This window comes from Microtus ochrogaster, chromosome 7 (genome assembly GCF_000317375.1).
Source record: "Microtus ochrogaster isolate Prairie Vole_2 chromosome 7, MicOch1.0, whole genome shotgun sequence".
NCBI classification, from domain to species: Eukaryota; Metazoa; Chordata; class Mammalia; order Rodentia; family Cricetidae; genus Microtus; species Microtus ochrogaster.
Window position 1 is genome coordinate 38178198 of NC_022014.1, and position 20006 is coordinate 38198203.

The following is a 20006-nucleotide window of genomic DNA, read 5'->3' on the forward strand; positions in this document are numbered from 1 at the left end:
TAGACCAGGCTGGTCTCGAACTCACAGAGATCCGCCTGCCTCTGCCTCCCGAGTGCTGGGATTAAAGGCGTGCACCACCATCGCCCGGCCACAGCTCATTTTTCTAACAATTTTTCCTAGGACAAGACCCAAAGAATCCTCTCCTATGGGGATTATATCAATAATTTATCCAAACAGGGGTCTGGTTGACTTGCCTGATGACAGTGTCCTTGGTGAAGACCAGAAGTAGGATGTGGAGAAACAGCAGAAAACTGCTTTGCAAATCAACCACGTAGCCTCTTCATGGGACAAAAGTCCAGGTTTCCTGGGAAACAGCAACCTGGGTCAGTTGGACCTGAAGCACCATGTAGATCCTATTGGCCATAACATAACGAGAATAACAGCAACGGACTGAGTGCTGTTTAACTCTCGGTGCACACAACTTGTATAATTGCATGTCAGCGCTGGGAGCTCCTGAAAAGGGAGCCCCAGTGTAACACAGTGGGAGAACACTTACTTCCCAGAGAGGAAAACTGAGGCCTTGGGGAAATTACTGTGAATTACTGACAGAGACTGCTATGGAACCCCAGGTTCTGTATTCTCCTTCTAAGTCCTTCATACAGCACCAAATGAAGTAACTTACTTCAGACCAAGAGGACCGGGTACCTCTTTGTCTATGAAACTGATCAGGCCAGGAAATTGGCAGATGGACCCTCTTCCTTCCAGCTTTTGCGGGCTTTAGGAGCTATACGTGATGATTTTCTTCTACTAAGGACTGATAAATCTCAGTACAACTGTAAAGTGATAGATGTGCTCACTTTACAAATGAGAAAGGCCCAGGCGGAGTCCTCACAGAACAGTTAAAAGACAGAATTGAATCACGCAACCTCTGATCTTAGAGTCGTCTCGGAGTTTAGCCTCTTGCTTCTTACCTTTCTAAGGACTCTCCTTGAAGTGGACGCGTCTCTTGGTTGGTTGCTGGGTAACCAAGCACCGCCACTCTGTTGCTAAGGGGAAGTCAGGCAATAAATATCCTAGGTTAAAGTTGACGTATCACGTGACCACATTTCTGGGTGGCGAAACGCTTCTAACACCAACCAGCCTTGAAGAAAACAAACGTCTCTCCAATCAGCACCGTCCATGCGCCGCAACTTCTAGTTACGCTATCTTATTTGGATGATGGACATGTCTTTTATCAAATCATAGTAAGGATTTTATAGACTGACAAACAGGCTAACGAATCAAAAGAAAGGAACCCCGTTTTGAGGCGGGTCCAGAGGGTTGTGCCGCTACGGCTGACGGGGACTCCAGTGACTTAGCTTGCTTTGTGCCCAATCGGACGCTGCGGGGTGGGTGGGACTTCACCGAGAGCAGCGTGCCGTCCAATCGGAGGCGGTCTGGGGAGACGCTGCCCAATAGGGATGCACCCAGAGGGCGAGGTCAGGCCGGCGCTCGGCGTTCCCGAGGGTGGGGCGGGGGCAAGTGTCAGTCAGGGCAGAGCGCGGCGCGGGCAGCGGAGACCCGTGGCACACAGGCATCCGGGCCGGAACGAGGCCTGCAGAGATGGAGTTCCTGCTGGGGAATCCGTTCAGCACCCCTGTAGGGCAATGTCTTGGTAAGGCCGCGCGTGGGGGAGGCGTCGTTTGAGCCACAAAGCAGCCGGCCGGGCTGGTGAGGTCCGGGGCCTCCTCCCCGCACAGATATCACTTCACGTGCGGCTTGGGCCTCTGCCAATAAGCGGTGTCATCTCAAAGGTGGACCAGGCATCCTTGTCACGAGGCCTCTGCCTAACGCCGGTGCCACCTCACCCTGCCCGGAGGCTCCCCTGAGGTGCAACTTGGACTCTGAGAGGTCCCTTGCATCCCTACCCATCAGGACCCAGCTTTTCCAGTCTCTCCCTAGAAGTAGTGCCCGTGCTGGTCTGCTTACCCTTGCATATTGGGTGGGAGATGTCACCGCGAGCAGTCTTCTCCAAGTGCCTCTTTCTCCCAGAGTCTTTGTGGAATGTCACTTCTTTCTTTCCTCCCCGTCTCTACTCATGGGTTCCAATGGCTCTGAGGCTGGGCACCTTCCCAGAAAATGTCCCAAGCTGCACGACTTCTAATTTGAGCTGCAACTCCGCCAGGCTGTAGGAGGGACTGGAGTGGGGGAGGCGCTCCGGGAAGGTGACTGTCTTGGCAGGGGGATGGCACGGGTCTCAGAGCCTCCTAGGAAAGAAGGGAGACCGGACGGCCGCCCTGCTTGTTGATAAGCACTCCCCTAGAACCCGGAAACTTGGACTCCAGTAGTGACTTTGCCAGAGACTCCTCTTGACCTTATCTCTTGTCTTTCACACGAGTGTTTGGGCATAAGATGTGGTGGGACTTTCCAAGTTCTCAATTTTTAACTTTCTTTGTTGATATGCAGTGTCTCCTTACATTGACTCTTGTTTTCTCGCTATATTAAATTGACAAGACTGAAATCTTGTTGGTAGTATAGTGTATAGTATTCAGATCACCCGTCAATACTATAAGGAGCCAGAGATGGACAGCATGCCCCAGAAAGAAAAGCACAGGCGAAGTGGCCACTGAGAAGTTTCCTTACTGAAAAAGCCACATGCAGACTGGGGCATAGTTCAGTGATTGAGCTAGCTAAGCACACACAGAATCTTAGGTTTGATCTCTAACATTGCAAGCAGTAAGTAATAAATAAGCAATTTGGCTTTTCACCCAAGGCAGGAACTTATGCCAAGAGATCAGTCAAAAATGATTAGTGTCTTTTAAAACTATGTTTTGGGGCTGAAGTGCTGGCTCACTGGTTAAGAGCACTGGCTGCTGATCCAGGTTCAGTTCTCAGCAACTGTCTAGTGGCTCACAACTAGTGGCAGTAATTTCAGTTCCAGGGGATTGGTTGCCCTCTTCTGGCCCCTTTTATATACATGGTATGTAAATGGTGCACAGACGTACAGGCAAACAAGACACTCACACCTTAAAGCTGGGTTAGCAGGTTGTGTGAACAGGGATCTGAATTGCCCTTATGGGTCTGACTAGTTCAGGCAGTAGAGGTTTGCTTATTTTCCTCTTTGCATATGAATTTATAACCTACTTTTCAGTCTTTAGAGGGGCCCATGAACTTACTGAGGCTTCTTCTGTTGGTTAACTGGTACTTTAGGAACATTTTGTTCTTTTTGGTTCAGTGTCTCTCATAAGTAATCATGGATCCTGGGACCTGAAAGTCTTTTTCTATTTCTGTGACACTTTGTTCTCTGATGCTCACTCGAGTATCTCTCTCTTTATTTTTTTTCAATTGTATGAGTTTGTTTTGCCTTCATGTATGTCTATACACCACTTGTATGCCTTGCACCCCCAGAGGCCTTGGAACCGGCGTTTGAGACAGCGGTGGGCTTCCATGTGAGTGCTGGCACTAAAACCTGGGTCCTCTGGAAGAGCAGCCAGTGCTCTTAACCGCTGAGTCATCTCTTCAGACAGCCCTCTCTTTTTGAAAAGATTTTGTTTTATGTATATATGCGTGTGCATGTGTCTGTGTGAGTGAATACATACATGTTTGTGTATGTGGGTGCCTGTGGAGGATAACATTGGTCCCTTCACGCAAAGTTGCAGGCATCTCTGATCTGGCGGATGAGGGTGCTGGGATTCTTTTTGCCCCCATCTTCAAGTGTTCTTTTACTGTGGTCCACGCTCATTTCTCAATCCAGTGTTGAGTTCAAGCCAGTGAACTTGAGGGTTTTGTAGGCCTGGGGAGGGAAGCTGGTAGGTATAGAGCTGGTAGGTATAAAGGGCAGAATGTCAAAAGGGGAAATAAGGGACATACGGGTATTTGAATGGCCGTAAAAAAATAAATAAATGTGCTAGATGTGGCCTGAGATGAATGACCTTGGCTGTAGAACCTCAGAAGATTGTGGAAACCTTCAGAACCCAAGAGTGACCGGCGGAGCGAAAAGCAGGGAAGGGTGACAGGGAGACTTGGGTTTAGAGTGCTGTGGTTTGAAGGGGTGATATCTACCAGCAACTGGTATCTTATCTGGAACACTGTAGAGACTCAGTGAACTGGACTATCTTTCTGTTCATTGAAGAATAATTAAGTCAGACAAGCATTTTCTATCTGAAGAGGCCATGTGATGTGACTGGTTTATGACCTGTGAAGGAAAAATACCCTCCCAGGCCGTAGTCCGCTCTCACCTGTTGAAAGACGCTTGAGGGGCTGGATATATGGTTCCTGTTAAGAGCACGTGTTGCTCCTGCAGAAGACACAAGTTCAGTTCCCAGTGTTCACACGGCAGCTCATGACCATCTGTAACTGGAGTTCCAGGGGATCTGACACCTGTTTTTTGGCCTCTGTGGCGTGCACGTGCTACAGATACATATATACAGGCAAACACACAGTACTCATAATAAATAAATAGATCTTAAGAAAAATAAATTTGATCATGAGGATGATGAAAGGTCCCTGTTGCTAGGCAGCCAATAATCAGCAGGTAGGACTTAGTCATTTTAGTTTGGAAAAAATGATAAATTGACACATTGAAGTTTTAGTGGATATTCTGTAGTATTGTGGTAAAGAGTAAACATGATTTTCAGTATTGTGATTTTTTTAAAAAGTATGTACATATGTTGGGAATGGTGGTACATGTTAGTAATCCCAAGTGGAGGTGGAGCGGGGGGGGGGGGTCAGGAGTTCAAGGCCAGCTTCAGCTTCATAGAGAGCCTGAGGTTGTTGTGGGGCCCTATCTCAAGACATCAGCAGCAGTAGCAAAAAGTATGTTCTGGGGATAAGGGAAGGGTATGCAAAAATAGCAGCCACAGGCTAATGCTTTAAACAGCAGTTGGGACTGGAGAGATGGTTCAGCAACTAAAAGCACTGGCTGCTCTTCCAGAGGACCCAGGTTTGATTACCAGCACCCACATGGCAGCTCACAACTGTCCGCAACTCCGGTCTCAAGGATTTGAGACTCTTCTGGTACTGTGGACACCAAGTATGCCTGCGATGTGATGCATAGACATATGTGTATAAACATACAAATAACAAATAGATAAATCTCTAAAAAATGTCAGAGCAGCTATTGTTCTTGCAGAGGACTGAGGACTGGATGCCAGTACCCACATGGTGGCTCACAGTAGCCTGTAACTTTAATTCCAGGGGAACTAATACCCTATTCTGGACTCCATGGACTCCTGCATGCTTGTGGTGCACATCCATGCACTCTGGCACACATGCACATAAAATAAAAATAATTTTTTAAGACAATACCTAAAAGCAGTTCTGCAAGGATCGTTTTTTTCTTCCAGCTGTTTTGTCATAAGTTGTCCTTCCCACTTTACAGATGAAGAAACTGAGGCTCAGAGGAGTGAAATGACTGCTTAGCTGGTAGGTGAGAGAGCCAAGATCTCTGGTCCTGAGGTTTAGGGCTTTGGGAGAAAACACAGCTGCCTGGACGGCTGGTGAGATGTAGGAGTTTAGAAGATGTCAGAAGACAGTGGAGGGTAGGTGTGAGTCTGAGGTACTCTTCAGGGCAAGAGAAGGGTCTGGTGAGCCTTGAATGGGCAGGGAGAAGGGAGAGGACATGGGCTCATGACCACCAGACGAGAGAGGTGGCTGTGGGGAATGTGGTAGGTAGGGTTGAATGACAAGATGAGCTCTGCTCTGGGTGGGCAGCTGTCAAAGATGACTTTTTTTTTTCTGTGCTAGGATTTCAAGCCAGTTCCGTGACTTTCATTGATTGACTTCAACTTTTAGTTTCTAGACTTCATTTTCCCACCCATAAAGTCCTTATTAGCTGCGCGTGCCTCATACCTAAGTATCTTGGTCGATTCTGAGTACCTGTAAGGTCTTGGGAATACAGGTGTTTGTGGGGTTATGCTTGGACCCAGGGCCTTATGAGTGCTAGGCAAGTGTGGGTATGCAGATATTTAACCACTATTAAGGAGCCTTTAGGAGAGAAAACTTCCTCACTAGACTGTGTCAAGAACACAGTCTGACATAGCTGCTCGTGCATTTCATGTCCGGATCCTGTCCTTGATTCTGGAAGGTGCTTGTTAGTGGAATGTGTAGTTTGGAGCTGAGAAGTGGGGGAAAATTAAACAAATTCAGGGTATGGCATAATCTCAACCTTCTACTACTTAGAGGCGGATGAAGTTGAATACCACGTATCAGAAATTTCCAAGTCAGACCCGTGGTGTCCTGCAGATGCCTGCCATTTTCTTTGTGTTGGCTAGAATTGTTTTCAGGTATTCAATTCAAAGATCATCTCTTTATATTTTATTTCTTTGCATTGAGTGTGAGGAAGATGAATGGCTTAGTAAAGTAATAAAGTAAGTACAATCACTAACCTCCTCTGTCTGTGATCTCCGGTAGATGAGTATTACTAATGGAGTTGATTCTTCTTCGAGGGTGCTGCTCTTCAGTGAGAACGCAAATCACTGCTCATGATGTCTCTTCTCCTCTTTCCGTAACAGTGCTTTAATGACTGTGTTCTTTCTACATTGGACATGCCGTGTTACTGAGTTCTGTTTCCAGTATCAGTATGTATATGAAAATGACAGTATAGCCATTTTTTCATACACAAATATAAATAATATAGTATTTTTAAAAGTAAAAATAAAATAAAATACTTCAGCCACAGACAGCCACAGTGTTTGTGCTTGGAGGCTGGGCGGTGTTGGATATGAAGTACTTCCCGGTGTCCTGTGAATGGGAGATGATGAACTCCAGCCTGGCTATTTATACTAAGAATAATTAGTAGTCCCTCTGAGTGTCGTAACAGTTGGCAATTGTGCAAAACCCTTTGGCTTTATCATTTTCCTTAATCTTTACAACTGTGTGAGATACACAGGAGGACACTGAAAGGAATGAACACTGTCTCACTCAGCACCAAAAATGTGCACAGACTCTGTGCACAGACATTAAAGGCGTGCGCCACCACCGCTAGGCCCTTTTTGTCTTTTAAGACAGGGTCTCACTATGTAGCTCTGGTTGGCCTAGAACTCACTATGTAGACAAGGCTGGCTTGGAGCTCAGAGGTTTGTCTGCCTCTGCCTGCTGGCCTCAGTACACTTTTAAGTAGGTTTGGAGGATCAAGCTTAGGTCCTTACATGACTGAGGTGTTCTTTAGCCCCTGTTTAACCATTTTAAATACATGGTACAGTGATAGTGTTGCTCATTTTTGTGGGGGGCCATCACCACCATCCATCAGCGACTGCTTTATTTTGCAAATAAAAGAACATCTGGCCGGGCGATGGTGGCGCACGCCTTTAATCCCAGCACTCGGGAGGCAGAGGCAGGCGGATCTCTGTGAGTTCAAGGCCAGCCTGCTCTACAGAGCTAGTGCCAGGACAGGCTCCAAAAACACAGAGAAACCCTGTCTCGAAAAACCAAAAAAAAAAAAAAAAAAAAAAAAAAGAACATCTGAAGTCGTTCTGAAAGAACATCTACTGGACCCATTCCCCAGCCCCTCGCAGCCGCCATTCTGTTTCCAACAGTATAAACTTCACTCGCCTGCCTCTGCCTCCCGAGTGCTGGGATTAAAGGCGTGCGCCACCACCGCCCAGCTTCCCCCAGTACCCTTCTGTCCCCAAAGAAATGCTTTGTTTTTTATTGTGCTGGTGTTCAAATCCAGAGCCTGAGCATGCTAGGCAAACACTGAACCTCTGAACTATGTCCCCAGCTCTTCTTGGCTAAATACCTTGCAAATGTAATTTTCTTTAATTCTCACTAAATTCCAGGTTGATAATATTGTTCATATTATGTATGTGTGTGCATGAATATATATTATATATTCATATTATGTATATATATGTATAGTTTGTTTGTTTAAGAGACGTGGACTTGCTGGATGGTGGTGGCGCACACCTTTAATACCAGCACTCAGGAGGCAGAGACAGAGGCAGGTGGATCTCTGTGAGTTCAAGGTCAGCCTGGTCCACAGAGAGAGTTTCAGAACAGGTACCAAAATTATACAGAGAAACCCTGTCTCAGAAGAGAGAGAGAGAGAGAGGGAGGGAGAGAGAGAGGGAGAGAGAGAGAGAGAGAGAGAGAGAGAGAGGAGAGAGAGAGACTTGATATGTTACTTAGGATGACCTCCAACTCCTGGGCTCAAGTGATCCTCTCAACATAGCCACCTAAGTAACAGACTATAGTGCATACCACTGTGCCTAGTGTGACTCGTGTTTTATTGTCTAGGGACCCTAGGCTAGGAACCCTACAACTGAAGGACTGTCCTCAAGGTTCATGGTTTATAAATGTCAGAGTAGGGACTTGACTCCTAAACTGCAAGGCTCAGTGATTATTTGCATAATTGAGTGGATGGATATTTGAGTGATTAAAAGGGCTGAACATTTAGGAATAGTTGTCTTAAACCCAGATTAGTCCTTGTACCATTAATGGCTCGCCCAGTTCTTCCTAGTAGAATTCTGTGATCAAGCATCCTCCCCAACAGGTTTTCTGATGATTGACTTGAAAATGTGCTTCTTCAATCTCCCTGAGGCCTTCTCCCCAGAAGGGCTGTGAAGTCCACTCTGAGTTTGTTGAGTAATAGCAGTTGCAGATGGATAAAGAGAAGGAACTTAAGCAGACACTGGATTGTAAAACACTTAAATTTTACAGTCTTAAAGGTGTCGGCTAAACTGGGTTGTGGTGGCGCATGCCTTTAATCCCAGCAGAGGCAGGCTGATCTCTGTGAGTTCAAGGCCAGCCTGGTCTACTAGTTCCAGGACAGGCTCCAAAGCCATAGAGAAACCCTATCTCGAAAAAGAAATAAAAAAGGTGTCGGCTGCTGTTTTAACCATTAGTGAAGGGCAAGCTTGGTAGTCTTATAGGCATATCAAAAATTCTCTTTGGAGTTTTATTTTTAAATTAAGTTCAATAGAGAACAACTCACTCTAGCCTGGACTAGTCTTGAACTCAGTGTAGCCCAGGCTGGCCTTCAACTAACTCAGTGATTTCTTTGCCTAAGACTCCTGAGTACTGAAATTGTAAGTGTGAGCCACCACATCCAGCTTGAGAGATTTCATTTCAGAAAATGGGACTGCAAATCTTTGAGAGCTGATGGCAAGAATAGGGACCCATAATAGGAATGCTGTTAAGGCTTTTTTCTTCCCCTGCTTCTCCAGGGAGAAATCATACAGTTCTGGCAGATCACTAGTCAAAATAAGGAAATGTGAAATTGTGCTGCTGGGGACTTTGAAAGCTGAATTTGCTAGTGCCTTTCACAGAGAGACTTAGTTTCTTAGGTTAACTTCTGAAATTCTCCTTTCATAGATTTGTGTGTGTGTGTGTGTGTGTGTTTGTGTGTGTTTTGCCTGTATATTTATGTATGTGTACACTACAGGCATGCCTGGAGCCTGCAGAGGTCAGATGAAGGTCTTCCCTGGGCCTGAAGTTGCAGGTAGTTGAGCCACCATGTGGGTTCTGTGAGACCAAGTGATCATACCATTATGCCACATTGCCAGCCCCAACCTTTGAAATTCCTAAACCAGCAGCTCAAAGAATTAAAGGGTTCTAGATAAAAGAACCCCACCTTCCTTTGGCCTAACCCTCTCATTTGGCCGAATGAGAATAGGGGAAACAGGTCCAGGGAGGGTAGGCCTATGCTGTTTTTACGCTCACAAATACTTCCAACACCAAAGCATGGAATCCCCCTCCCCCATACAAACTGGGAATCTATAATTCTGTTCAGTCCTATATTTCTGACTACGTGGAGTGAGTTCAGACTCCATTGGGTAGGGATTGATGCCTATATAACCACCTCTACTTCATACATCAGTGAGCCTTATTTACTACCCTGGTGCTTCTAAGTAGCCAGCTCCGAGTTAGGAACTCTACGACACCTTCCTCCGTCTTGATAGTTTGCCATGATAGCTTACAGAACTCAACACACTCTGCTCCCACAGATGTGAAGGATTCATTCCATGAACAGCCAAGTAGAACAGTGCATAGGACCAGAAAAGGAGGGAGAGCATGAGACTGTTTACACCTTACAGTGTCCACCATCTCCCAGGACCTCTGCATGCTCTAGTCTGGGCTCTTCCAACCTAGGGGTCTATGGAGGTGGCAGTAGGGTAGCCATAGCTGATTACACACCATTGTCCATAGTCCTTTCAGTGAGATGGGGTAGTCATGGACTGAAAGTTCCAACCTTCTGAACCTGCCTTGATCTTTGTGGCAACTAGCTCTCCTGCTGAAGCTATCTCAGGGTCCCCCACTCCTAGTCATCCCATCCATGTTGGGCATGCTGGCACATGCCTTTAATCCCAGCTTGGAAAGAAGAGGCAGTCAGATTTCTTATTTTTTTTAACTTCTTTATTGAATCTTGGGGGATTTTACATTATGCTCCCCAATTCTGTTCACCTCCCAGTCCTCCCATATCCCCCCTTATCCCTTCTACGCCCATCCTTCCACCATGAAAGAAAACAAGGTAGTTAAGCAAGCCAACAAAAGCAAGAACAAAAAAACCAATAAACCAAAGCAGAACAAAACCACACCAGGAACAGAAAAATCTCTGCTTCTCCTTCTCTCCTGCCTTGCCTCTCCATTACTTCTTCATCTACCCTTAATCAAAGCCATCAGCTTGACTGGCAAATATTCGTTGCAATGAGTCACTGGTCTGGTTCAAGGCTTCTGGATTTTGGTACATCATCCTTACTGGGTCCTCACCAGAGCTCCTCTGGGGTATCCTGTGGCCACCCAGAGCCTTGAAGGTCTTGCAGTTATCATTCCACAGGATCAGTCCCTTCACAAGCTCCAGCAGGTCCCAGATGGGGTAGATGCTAGGGTGGGTCAACCCAAGGCCCAATTGTGGGCCTGCTTGTTAGCCAAGCAGGTCAGATTAAGCCACTGGGGCCATTTGACTTGGGTGTGGAGGCGGGATCTGTTCCTCTATATACATGTCCTCAGAGTGGGTTCGTCCTCACCTATGGTGAGGGGTGGGGGTCCTCTCTCCTGAGTGCAGGGGCTAGTGAGAGACAAGGCCAGCTTTCCCAGGGCAGTGAAGGGCAGGCCTGGCTCAGCATAGCCCTCTGATTTCTACATGGTTCTAAGGCCTCCTGAGGACACTGGCCACAGACATCAACACAGACCCCAGCTGTGGCTGGACCACAAACTCAGACATGGTCCTCGGCAGCAACCTGGGCCGGGATGACATCCTGGCTCTGGGTGGAAGGAATGGCCACTCAGGTGGGAATGGTTCTGATAGCCATGTGGCTGCCTCAGGTTACAGCCCCAACCCTGGGTCTCTCTGTGACTCTTGATGTCAACGTGGGACCTGGACTTCAGCTCAGATCCCAGGCTCCGTAGGACCATGGACCCCAGCATGGTCCTTGGCAGAAGCTGGATCTGGTTGTCACCATTGCTCCCAGAGGCTATATGGCCCTGAGACACTAACTTGGCTCTTAAACTTGGGTGTCTGCATGACCTTGATGTTAACAGGAGCATTGGACATCAGCACTGACCCTGGCTGCAGTAGGGCCATGGGCAGTCAGGTTTCTATGAGTTCAGGGGCCAGCCTGGTCTACATAGTGAGTTCCAAACGGCCAGGGCTACCCGTTTCTGAAAACAAAGCAAAACGCAACACCCTTCTGCAAAGAGAATGCAAAACAAAGCAAAAGACATTACTCCGGATTGTGTCAGGAATCTGAACAAAGGCAATACATGTTTCTCCTGCCATTGTAGGAACCCTCCCAAGGTCCCATACTGAGTCAGTTTTATGACATCCACGGGACTTTTATTTGCGCATAATTTCTTACCAGTCATTTGGCTATTTGTTATGGTAGAGAGGCTCAGTGAGGCAGTATCAAGATGCCATTTAGTGGAAGGGCACTTGACTCACGCTTATGGAGCCAAATACTTTTTATTGTTTGGAAGTTAATCTCCTGATTTAGACTACTTGGTAGGAAAACAGCCTACCTTCAGGTTTGATGGCTTAAATGAAACTGTCACCTTTGGCTTCTGTTTTATTGGCTTTTTCTGGCACTCATTTTAAACAGAGAAATATCTGAGGCTAGGGCCTGGGAAGTTGGGATAGGTTAGTTAGTGCTCTGCTGCGGCCTTGCTGTGTGACTATGGGTAGGTCCTGTCCTACTTGTTTGCGTATTTGAACAACAGGTTCTTCAGGTTCATTCCCGTCCTGCAACTTAAGGAACAAATTTCATAAGATGAAAGGTGGCCTTTAGTTTGTCTTAAGACTTTTACTCCTCTGTAGGAGTATTCTTAAGAATTCAGTTTATATATGTGTATACACATACACTTCATACGTTTATTTATACCTGTGTATATGATAAATTTGTGTATTTTATAATAAGTATTGTAATATTATATATTTGCTTTCTGATGTTTTTTTCACTGAGATACAGTTTTTCTTTTTTGTTTTTTGGGACAGGGTCTTATGTATAGTTTTCTTATGGGAAATACAATGTTCAAATCTTAGTTGTTATGTTTTTGACAGGTGCATGCATTTTGTATTCTACACCCTGCCAAGACACATTCTATCAATCTCTTTCAAGAAAGGTTCTGCGCCCCCCCCCCCCAGCCCCTTCCCAGACAGGCTTCCTGTCAGCATACCTGCTGAGGCAGTCACTGATCTTGTCTGTCTTTGTAGGTGAGTGTTGTCTGTCTGGAAGGGTAGTTAAATGGAGTCACATGGTGTGCGCTGTTTTTGTGCTTAATCCTTGTGATACGCTGACAGGTTTTCTGCTGCCTTCTGGCCCTGAGAAATCCTATACCTGTACCTGCTATTTTCATCACCTGCTACCCTGAAAGGTCATGAAGCTTGGCTTCCTTCCAGCCTTCTGAGCTGCTACGATTGAGAAGCCAGGGCCCTCTGCCAGGGGCCCACCATATTGTCTGCTGAATGTGCTGGAGGAGATGGAAAGAACAGTTTGATTTCCAGATTCTGGGTTGAATTTGTTTCTATAATTGTTGGTGTTGCAGGCGTCTCACTTGTCAGCTGGGCGCACATTCTATCCACCAGCAGACAAGACTAACTCTGACACCCGAAAATGTCACTTGTGACGGCACATTTCTAAAAGGGTGTCCATGGGTGCATTCATTTCAGTCTCATATATACACGAGACAGATTGCTCCAGGGGTGAGCAGTGTCAAAAGAAGGGAGGTGAGGAGGCCGGAGAAGCACTATGAACCTCCAGGCTCTGTGGATCTCTTGTCTGCAGACTGTGCAGCTAGTGTTTGGTTGTTTGAGTATTGATGATGCCCTTAACATTGTTTCACCTGGGTTTCTGTCTTCGCTGACTTAGTCTACCCTGTTCTTCCTGACCAGCTGCTCTTAGCTGGCGTCCTTCCTTTGTTCTCCTTCCCTTTCTACATTGTGTGCCCTGTATGTGGGACACACCTGCTAGAAACCTCCTGGGCTCCCCATCTCCTGAACCACTCATGAACTGGGCCTGGTACAGGAGGCCCTCACACACTGGGCTCCTTCCTGTCTCTTTCCTTGCAGACCCCTGCAAGCACTCTGCCGTTCTGTGCTTTCCCTGGCTGTGAGCAGCAACGTTCATAGTAACATGCTATGGCCCCTATGTAGCGGTCTCACTTGCTTGTGGTTAGATCTATAACTCCTTTGGGGACTAGTTTGGGGCCTTCTGCTGCCAACAATTGCTAATCTGCTGTGGTGTACCGCATTTTATATGTATTTGGTAAATATCTGATTATTTTAGTGTGATTACTAGCCTTGGGTTCTGGAACGGGGTTTGAGAGTGCCCTCTCCAGCTGTCGGCATACTTCTAGTCTCCCTGTCGTCTGTATGAAAATATGGCGGAGATGAGGACTAGGGATTTACACTGAGACTGTACTGGAGGAGGAGAGGATGCTGAAGTGTTGGAGGAAGTTGCCTTTCCTCATTGTGGTGCTCAGTGGGTTATAGACTCCAGTGCACAGCATACATGTTTGGAACCAAGTCTGTTTCTTGTTTTTCAGCTTTCTCAATGGATGTTTTAAGATGTGATCCTAAAAGTGAGCTGTGTAATTTTACCTCTCATGACTTTCTTAGAATAAAACACCCCGATAGGACTGAATTCCAGTGAGGCCCACAGCACAGCCTGCTGGTGTCACCCATCTCTCCTGGCTTTGTGTGGAGTTGTGCATGAGTTAGGCCAATGAGTTCAGGTGTGAACTGTTCTGCCCCATCCATATGCATGCTGCCTAGCACAGGTCAGGACTCAGGTAAAGCTGAGGACTCCCTCCAAGAAAGAGGTCAGCTGTTTTATGGGGACTGTGGTTCTCTGTTCTGTCAGGGCTGAGAGAGTGACATGGGACACGTTTGTCTCTGGCACCTTTTGGGAAGAGTGTTAAAAATCACCTGCATCTTCCTGATTAAGTCACACTCCAGTGCACAGAGCAACTCTCCAGATGTGTGACTTTATTTTTGCAAAATATACATGAAAATAATGTAATATTTGTCACCATAACTATCTCAAATGCAGACATTCACATTTAATGTCCTTGCACAGCCATCACAACCATTCATTTCCAGAAGCTTTTTTAAAACCTTCCTAACAGAAATTGTATGTTCATTAAACACCAGCTCTCCATTCCCTCATGCTCACAAGCAACATTCATTCTACAATCTGTCTATGAATCTGACCATTCAAGAGCCTAATGAGACTATACAGCATTTGTCTTTTAAAAGCCGACTTACTTGCTATATCTTCAGGGCTCATCCATGCTAAAGTACATGTCAGATTTTTTTTGAGACAGGGCTATACTGTGTATCCTTGGCTAGCCTGGAACTCTTTGTAGGTCAGACTGAGCACAAACTCACAGAGATCCTCTGTCTCTGAATGCTGGGATTAAAAGCATGTGCCAGGGCTAGAGAGATGACTCAGTGGTTAAGCGCACTACCTGCTCTTCCAAAGGTCCTCAGTTCAATTCCCAGCAACCACACGGTGGCTCACAACCACCTGTAATGAGATCTGGTGCACGCACGCAGACCACTGTATAAAAGCATGTGCCACCACACCCAGCTTTTTTTCTTTTTAAATGCTGAATAATATTCCATTTTGTGGACAGTTTACATCTTACATTTATCTACTGATAGACCCTTAGGCTAATTCTACCTTTTGACTGTTTTGAATAATACCATTATGAATAGGGGTGTCCTAGTTAGGGTTTCTATTGCTGTGATGAAACACTACGACCACAAGCAAGTTGAGGAGGAAAAGGTTTATTTGGCTTGTGCTTCAACATTGCTGTTCATCACTGAAGGAAGTCAAGGTAGGAACCTGGAGGCAGGAGCTGATGCAGAAGACATAGAGGGGAGCTGCTTACTGGAGTGCTTCCTCTAGTTTGCTGGGCTTGTTTCCTTCTAGAACCCAGGACTAGTTCAGGGATGGTACCACCCACAATGGGCTGGGCCCTCCCCTATTAATCACTAATTAAGAAAATGCCCTACATGCTTGCCTACAGCCCAGTCTTAGGGAGGCATTTTCTTAATTGAGGTTCCCTCCTCTCAGATAACTTTAGCTTATGTCAAGTTGACATAAAACTATCCAGCACACATCTGTTTGAATTCTTGCTTAATTCATTTGGGCACATAGCCAGAAATAGAATTGCTGGGTAATATGGTAAACCAACTTTTAATTTCTTTCTCCAACTTTTAATTTCTTTTTAATTTAAAAAAAATTTGTGTGTATGTGTGTGCATTTGTAATTTATTTTTAACAAAGAAATTAGCATTTTATTTTTTTACCCAAGGAATTATCAATATCTTAGACACAAACCACATTTGGCAAATAGGATAAACTGCCCTCCTATTATCATGAGCTGATGATATCTCAGTGACTTATGACAACGAATACAAAAGAGACAGCAGTCTCTAGAAGAGCAGTAGAGAGCTTAACAGAACTTGTTTTTAAGTGCATGAGGGTAAAACCAACTATGAGAAATATTAATACCATTGCTGGTTGGAGAACATAGCTGAATGCCTCAGCAGTGGGCGCTTGGGTTTCTAGTTAGCATGTAAGAACAGGACATTTTAGTCATGGGATGAAGAGCAGCTTCCGTAGTTCCTCTCAAGCACACTGTGGACTTTGCGTGAATCTTGCTGGTAACTAGCTTTGCTCATAAATAGCCAAGATCCGTGGCAATGTCACATCTCTAGTAAACCTCAAAGTATTTCCATCTGAAAATTTATGCAGATTCCTATTCCTTCAATCTTAACTGTGTTTCCTTCCAGGTCCTACCAGGTTCTACATTTTACGTTTTAAGATTTGTGCATTTGGAATTAGAATTGACTTTTCAGATATTAAACATCACAAGCCATTTCATACACCAAACCCTAGCCAGCCAACTTTTTTTTTTCTTTTTCGAGACAGGGTTTCTCTGTGGTTTTGGAGCCTGTCCTGGAACTAGCTCTGTAGACCAGGCTGGTCTCGAACTCACAGAGATCTGCCTGCCTCTGCCTCCCGAGTGCAGCCAACTTTTTTAAAAAAAAATTTTTTTTTTGAGACAGGGTCTCTCTCTCTCTCTCCCCATAACCTTGTCTGTCCTTGAACTCACTGTGATCTGTGCCAGACTGGTCTCAAACTCACAGAGATCCTCCCGCCTCTGCCTCCCAAGTGCTGGGATTAAAGGTGTGTGCCACCGCACCCAGCTTGCTAGCCTACTTTTAATTTCTTGGTGCATCTATATACTGTCTTCCAAAACAGTCGTTCTGTTCTCAATTTGTACCAAAAGTTCACAAGGGGTCATAGTTCTCCATGTTTTTGCTAACATCGTTTTTCCTGGTTTTATTGATAGTAGCCATGTTAATGAGTGTGAAAGCTTTTTACATACCTTTAGTAGGTATGTTATGAAGCACCTACTGGGAACCAAAATTAAGGATGTGTTTCTAGAGGAGGGCAGAGCATCGAAACCATGGGTAAAATACTCTGTTTTGCAGCATTTCGTAATTCCTGGGATGACACTCTTATGGTGGTTCTGACAAAAAAAAAAACTGGTTTCATTGAAATAGATGCTAGACAGCTGGTGCCGTAGGTTTAGAGGCAAGATAGAACCAAGAGATGTGGGAGGTCATTTGTGGTTATATGACAGAGCAGAAATTAGAGCACTTCCTTAGGCTGGTGGCATTGACTTGTCTCTGATTGATTTCATGCTTCCCAGTGGGGCAACTTCTTGCTGTGGATACCTAGTCAGGCAGGTACCACCCTGGGACACAAGATGAGGGACAAGCCTTTGCCCCAGGACCCTGAGTGCCTTCTTTGGGGCTTAGCTTAGGAGTTTGCACTGAGAGATACAGAAGCACATTGTTTCAGAGTCCAGGGTGAGTCTGTGTGATAGAAGAGAAACAAGGCCAGTGGGAGGCTCAGGAGAGGTGGCTATTCTACTGAGGATGGTGTGGAGAGAAGAGTGTTCCTGAGGCACCTGGACCTGGTTTTGAAGGATGAGCAGGAGTTGACCAGAGAGGAATAAGGGAGTGTGGAGAAGGAAATAGATGCCCCCTCAGATTTCTACTGAAATCACTGACTGAGGTTCTTGTGTGAGAGAATGTTCCAAGGAGTCTTCAGTCTTGATCGACTCAGGGTACTGGGTTTGATATGATTCCTGGCTCAGAGCTCTATCAAGGGATTGGACAGAGGCTGCTGAATGGGGAAGGAGTGGTCTGTTGGGTGTAACCCTTTAACTATCAGCTCTGTTTTAGTGGCCATAGGCAGCTTTGGGGGGAAAGTGTGCATAGCAACCTTTCTCTTGGGTTGGCAAGAGGAAGAAGTATGCTGTGTCTTGGGTAGCTGGGGAGGTCTTCCCATGGGATTCTTCTGCCCAGAGGTGATGTCTCTGGCTTTTTATGCCAGTTGGGCATCCCAAAGCACTTTGTTTGCCCTTTATTCAATTTGTGTGACAATATAGACCCATTCTTGTTTCTTAAAAATTAGACACACTCGGGAGGCAGAGGCAGGCGGATCTCTGTGAGTTCGAGACCAGCCTGGTCTACAAAGGGAGTTCCAGGACAGGCTCCAAAGCTACAGAGAAACCCTGTCTCGAAAAACAAAAAACAACAAAAAAAAAATTAGACAGTATAGGGACCTCTGTCCTGTCATGAGTAAATATGTTACCACCCTCGCTGTACTCACTCCAGGAGGTGATCTTGGCAGCCACTTACCCAGAGGTCTCCTTTCTATAAAGGATCCGGTGTAGGCTTAATTTTATAGCCTGTACTTGTCATGGTATTGCATGTTTTTGAGATCTTGTCATGGCAGAATGTTTAGATCTACTTTGTGCATGGCAATCCACAGACTAGATATTCAATTACACAGACATTCTCCTGCTGGGCAGTGGTTTTGGGTCCTTAAGCAACATGCCTTTGTACCTTTTTTTTGTTTTGTTTTTCGAGATGTTGTTTTTCTTTAGCCCTGGCCATCCTGGAACTTGCTCTGTAAACTAGGTTGGCCTCGAACCTCAAAGATCTACCTGCCTCCGCCTCCCAAGTACTGAGATTAAGGGTGTGTGTCACCACCACACGACAGGGAATCAATTCTTGGTGCCATCTGCCTGCCAGTTATGAGGCAACTGAACTTCTGTTGCTCCCCTTTGGTTACAGCCTTTTATATACAGACTTTAGTTTCCTTCACTTTCCTGTGACACATCTGGTCTCCTTTTCAGAATCACAGCATCTTTCCAAGTAAATGTTACTCCTTTTCATTGCTAAGCAGTAATGTAAAGAGAAGTCAGATGCCTCATGCATCCTTTCATTAGGGTCAGAACAAAGAGGCAAAATGCTGTTTCTTTAAATCTGAGGAATACTCTCAGAGGTTGAAACTTAAGATTTGGTTTCAGACAGTTAAAAAAAAGAGCTGGGTATGTGAGGTGACTGCCATTTTTGAGGGGTGCTGGTCATTTACTTGCAGTACCCCAAGGCAGTATTATTTTTTTCAGGTTTACACATGGGTCTGAGTTACTTGCCAGAGGCCTCTCAGAAAGTAGGCGACTGACAGAACATACTTGAACCCACATCTGGCCCATGCATGCTAAAGACAGTACCTGGTTCAGTGGGGCTCCAGGATCTAGAGACACCGTCTGCTATGGTTTGAATGCAGTTGTATGTGTCCCTCAACGCATCATGGTGTAATGTTCAGTCTCTATTAGGAGGTAGTAAGCTGGTGGAAATCGGTTCTAATTGTTGTTTAGAAGGGTGCCTTTGGAAGGTGTTTAGGGTTAGATAAGGTGGAGCTTCCATGACTGAACCCTGGGGTATTTATAAGAATTGGGAGGGAGACCAGAAGAGATGCATATAGGAACACACGCTTTCCCTGTCCCTTGCCGTGTGATTATCTTGTGCTTCCCTGCAACCTCTGCCTGCAAAAGGCTGTAATGAGAGCTACAGTTACAGAGCAGTAACTGCCTACTGATCTTGACCTCTAGAATTATGAGCTACAATAAACTTCCTTATAATGGAGCAATTCTGAAATTTCCATGTTATTGGCATCAGACCTGGATTTACCTACCATGCTCTAGAGCTTTCTCCATAGAAGTGAAGATGAAATGGCCTCTCCTTCCTACTAGGCCCTTCCATCCCACTGGCCCCAGAATATGCATCTGGTTTCTTTTCTCTCCCTCCCTTCCCTGTTCTCCAAAGCATTGGCTAAGAGTTTCCCTTCATCCTTAGGGCATTCTCAGAGCTTCCCTTCTTTATGAGCATCCTGTGCATATATTTTCATGCATTGATTCTTCTTTGTTTTTTTCTTTTGAGACAGGTTCTTTCTATGTAACTCTGAGTAGCCTGGAACATGCTATGTATATATGCTAGGCCAGCCCTGAACTTGTAGAGACCTGCTATTGCCTCCCAAGTGCTGGGATTAAAAGCATGTGCCACAAAGCCTGGCATTTTTTCCCTAAGGAATAAAATCTTCTTCTTTATTTTATTTTTCTTTTTGTCCTTGTTCTACTCTGTTCTTTTTTGTTCTGTTCTTCTACCCCCATGTTTCCCTTCTTCTGTTTTCCTGGTGTCTTCCTTCTCCATCTTCCCTGGTGTCTTCCTTCTCCATCTTCCCTGGTGTCTTCTCCATCTTCCCTGGTGTCTTCCTTCTCCATCTT

General features: G+C 45.6%; 2 protein-coding genes across 11 annotated transcripts in view; one reads left to right on the top strand and one right to left on the bottom strand.

The window, feature by feature from the left end:
- Positions 1 to 2168, bottom strand: part of Drc3 (dynein regulatory complex subunit 3) — a 38351-nt gene extending 36183 nt beyond the window's left edge. The window contains exons 1-3 of one of the 3 annotated variants that reach the window (XM_026780335.1): positions 1909 to 2168; positions 912 to 986; positions 195 to 304 (exon numbers count right to left, since the gene is read on the bottom strand). The gene's annotated coding sequence lies outside the window, so the exon portion shown is untranslated. Of the gene's footprint in view, positions 1 to 194; positions 354 to 622; positions 642 to 911; positions 987 to 1908 lie in introns of those variants that run through there. The other 2 variants (XM_026780334.1, XM_026780336.1) reach the window with 2 other exon arrangements.
- Positions 1435 to 20006, top strand: part of Tom1l2 (target of myb1 like 2 membrane trafficking protein) — a 120003-nt gene continuing 101431 nt past the window's right edge. For 4 of the 8 annotated variants that reach the window (XM_026780328.1, XM_026780329.1, XM_026780331.1 and 1 more), the window contains exon 1: positions 1435 to 1594. In XM_026780328.1, coding sequence (XP_026636129.1) covers positions 1587 to 1594 — 8 coding nt within the window. In that variant the 5' untranslated portion in view covers positions 1435 to 1586. The remainder of the gene's footprint in view (positions 1595 to 20006) is intronic. The other 4 variants (XM_026780332.1, XM_026780330.1, XM_005349949.3 and 1 more) reach the window with 2 other exon arrangements.